This window comes from Sardina pilchardus, chromosome 20, assembly GCF_963854185.1.
Source record: "Sardina pilchardus chromosome 20, fSarPil1.1, whole genome shotgun sequence".
Taxonomy (NCBI): domain Eukaryota; kingdom Metazoa; phylum Chordata; class Actinopteri; order Clupeiformes; family Clupeidae; genus Sardina; species Sardina pilchardus.
In genome coordinates this window covers 26,003,137-26,005,636 of record NC_085013.1, presented here as the reverse complement: position 1 = coordinate 26,005,636, position 2,500 = coordinate 26,003,137, and the positions used below count along the sequence as shown (strand labels likewise).

Sequence of the window (2,500 nt, the reverse complement as noted above, 5' to 3'; positions counted from 1 at the left end):
ACGTGTGTGTATGCATGTGCTGTATGCATGTGCGTGTGCATGTGCATGTGTAATTGTGTGCATGTGTGTGTGAGCGTGTGCGTGTGTGTGGGCGTGTGGGCGTGTGGGCGTGTGGGCGTGTGTGTGTGTGTGTGTGTGTGTGTGTGTGTGTGTGTGTGTGTGTGTGTGTGTGTGTGTGTGTGTGTGTGTGTGTGTGTGTGTGTGTGTGTGTGTGTGTGTGTGTGTGTGTGTGTGTGTGTGTGTGTGTGTGTGTGTGTGTGCCAGTGTGTGTGTGTGCCAGTGTGTCTCACACAGAGGTTTCATAGTAGCTAGGTCCTCATTGGCACCAGGCTGTTATTCTCGGGAAGTGTCCTTCCGAGCGCCCTTCCTAGTGTCCTTCAAACTCAGTTTTGAGTGGCTGTTCTGTTCCCACTCTGTACCCCCTGCAGCCATGACAACTGTGGAATCATCTCCGTCTCTGTCCACCCCTGTCAGTTTTTCTTCCTTTTTGATATTTTTGCTGTCAAATATCACACTCACTTGTGATGGTCTCCTTACCACAGGTTTATCAAATTCAAATATATATATTTTTCAAAAAGGTTTTCCTACATTCCTGCGCAAAATACACTGGAACACTAGTTTAACAGGGAGCTTGTAGATCAGCAGTCATCTCCACAACCCTCACCAATGTGTTTTAATGGTTAAATCCTCTTTGTGAACATTTTCTTACATAACAAAAATGTTGCTGTGCAAAAATGCCTTTAGCCTTTAGAGCTGCAGTCATCTCCATGATGAACCCTCACCAATGCGTTTCAATGCAAAGGAAAGTAAGAGCTCACACCACACACACACTCTACCTCACAACACACACTCTCCCTCAGGCCGTGTCTGGAGGTCAGTTATCATGCAGCCAGATGAGAGTGCACTTCTGTCCCCAAACACTTTATCCAGGCCTGACTCTGCCCCGGATAGACCAATCGAACTAATGTCAGCACACAGGTCTTAGCTGTTGCTTATTATACATCGAAACTGTTTTTATTTATATTTTTCGTGCTACAGTGATGAAGAGCCCGGGGATTGAAATATTGCAGCCTATTAATAATCATGATGTTTTTTTTTTATTATTATTTTATTTCAAGTTGGAGGAGCAAAAATACTGTACAGAAAGATTTCGATTATTAATTCCCAAGTGCTTTAGTTTTGTCCTGGACGCTGTGCCTGAGGTGATGATACATGCTCTACTTTCTCCTGGAGAACTCTTCACAAACTTCTCAGATCGTAGACCTGCTCTGTGTGTGTGTGTGCTTGTGTGTGTGTGTGTGCGTGTGTGTGTATGTGATCATAGGCCTGTTCTGCCTTATCCAACTCCTTTTGTGTCACTGGTGTTGGTGTTCTGCTCTGAACTCTACTTGTCTTTGTGTGTGTGTGTGTGTGTGTGTGTGTGTGTGTGTGTGTGTGTGTGTACAGTATGTGTGTGTGATGAACATAGGCCTGTTCTGCCTTATCCACCTCCTTTTGTGTCACTGGTGTTCTGCTCTGAACTCTACTTCTCTTTGTGTGTGTGTGTGTGTGTGTGTGTGTGTGTGTGTCTGTGTGTGTGTCTGTGTGTGTGAGACAGGTGGAGGTGTGCACTGTGTACGCGTGTGTGAGGAGTAATGCCACGCGGGTGACCACGGTGGAGGACCTGCCGGGTGACATCACCGCGCCGCACATCCAGGTGCTCGGGTCAAGGTGAGTCACGGCCCGTCGTCACGGCGATCAGGAATCCAAGGACCAACTGCTTCCGCCCCACACGCGGGCGGTGGCGCCTAAAATAGCGCCCTAGTTGTCCAGAATACAAAAGAGACAGAAGCAAAGGTGTGAAGCGTGGAACCAGAGCAGGAATAATGTCATGGAGTGGTGACTAGTGTGTGTGTGTGTATGTGTGTGTGTGTGTGTGTGTGTGTGTGTGTGTGTGTGTGTGTGTGTGTGTGTGTGTGTGTCACAGACAGAGAGAGAATTCCTCTCACTCCTGCCATAACTGTTTATGAGAAGAGACCTTTCAACACACACACACACTGCTCTGTATGCACAAGACATTCTTTATCTAGACAAAGGACACATATACATATTACTGTTGCAGTTCTGTGTGTACTAGTGTGTGTGTGTGTGTGTGTGTGTGTGTGTGTGTGTGTGTGTGTGTGTACGCGTGTATGTGCTGAAACTGACAGGGAGGATATGAGCTGTGTGTTGTAATTTGCCATAATCCATACTGCCTGAGGTGAAGTGTACCTTTCACATTTGTTTCCTCACACATACACACACACACACACACACACACACACACACACACACACACACACACACACACGCCTCCCCCCTCACTTGTCATATTATTGTGCAGCAGCTCTCATATCCCAATAGAATACTAACTACTGATCGATTGCCCCAACATGCCTGTCTGTGGCCTACACGGGGCCCAAACACTTCATTTATTTGCCACGCTAGATTTGCTAGAGTGGAATTTAATCAATAGCTAATT

The 2,500-nt window shown here is 46.6% G+C and overlaps 1 protein-coding gene across 1 annotated transcript in view; it reads left to right on the top strand.

Moving 5' to 3' along the window:
• The window catches only part of ush2a (Usher syndrome 2A (autosomal recessive, mild)), a 303,780-nt gene that overhangs the window by 191,737 nt on the left and 109,543 nt on the right, over nucleotides 1-2,500 (top strand). The window contains exon 46 of the mRNA XM_062522184.1: nucleotides 1,598-1,710. Coding sequence (XP_062378168.1) covers nucleotides 1,598-1,710 — 113 coding nt within the window. The remainder of the gene's footprint in view (nucleotides 1-1,597; nucleotides 1,711-2,500) is intronic.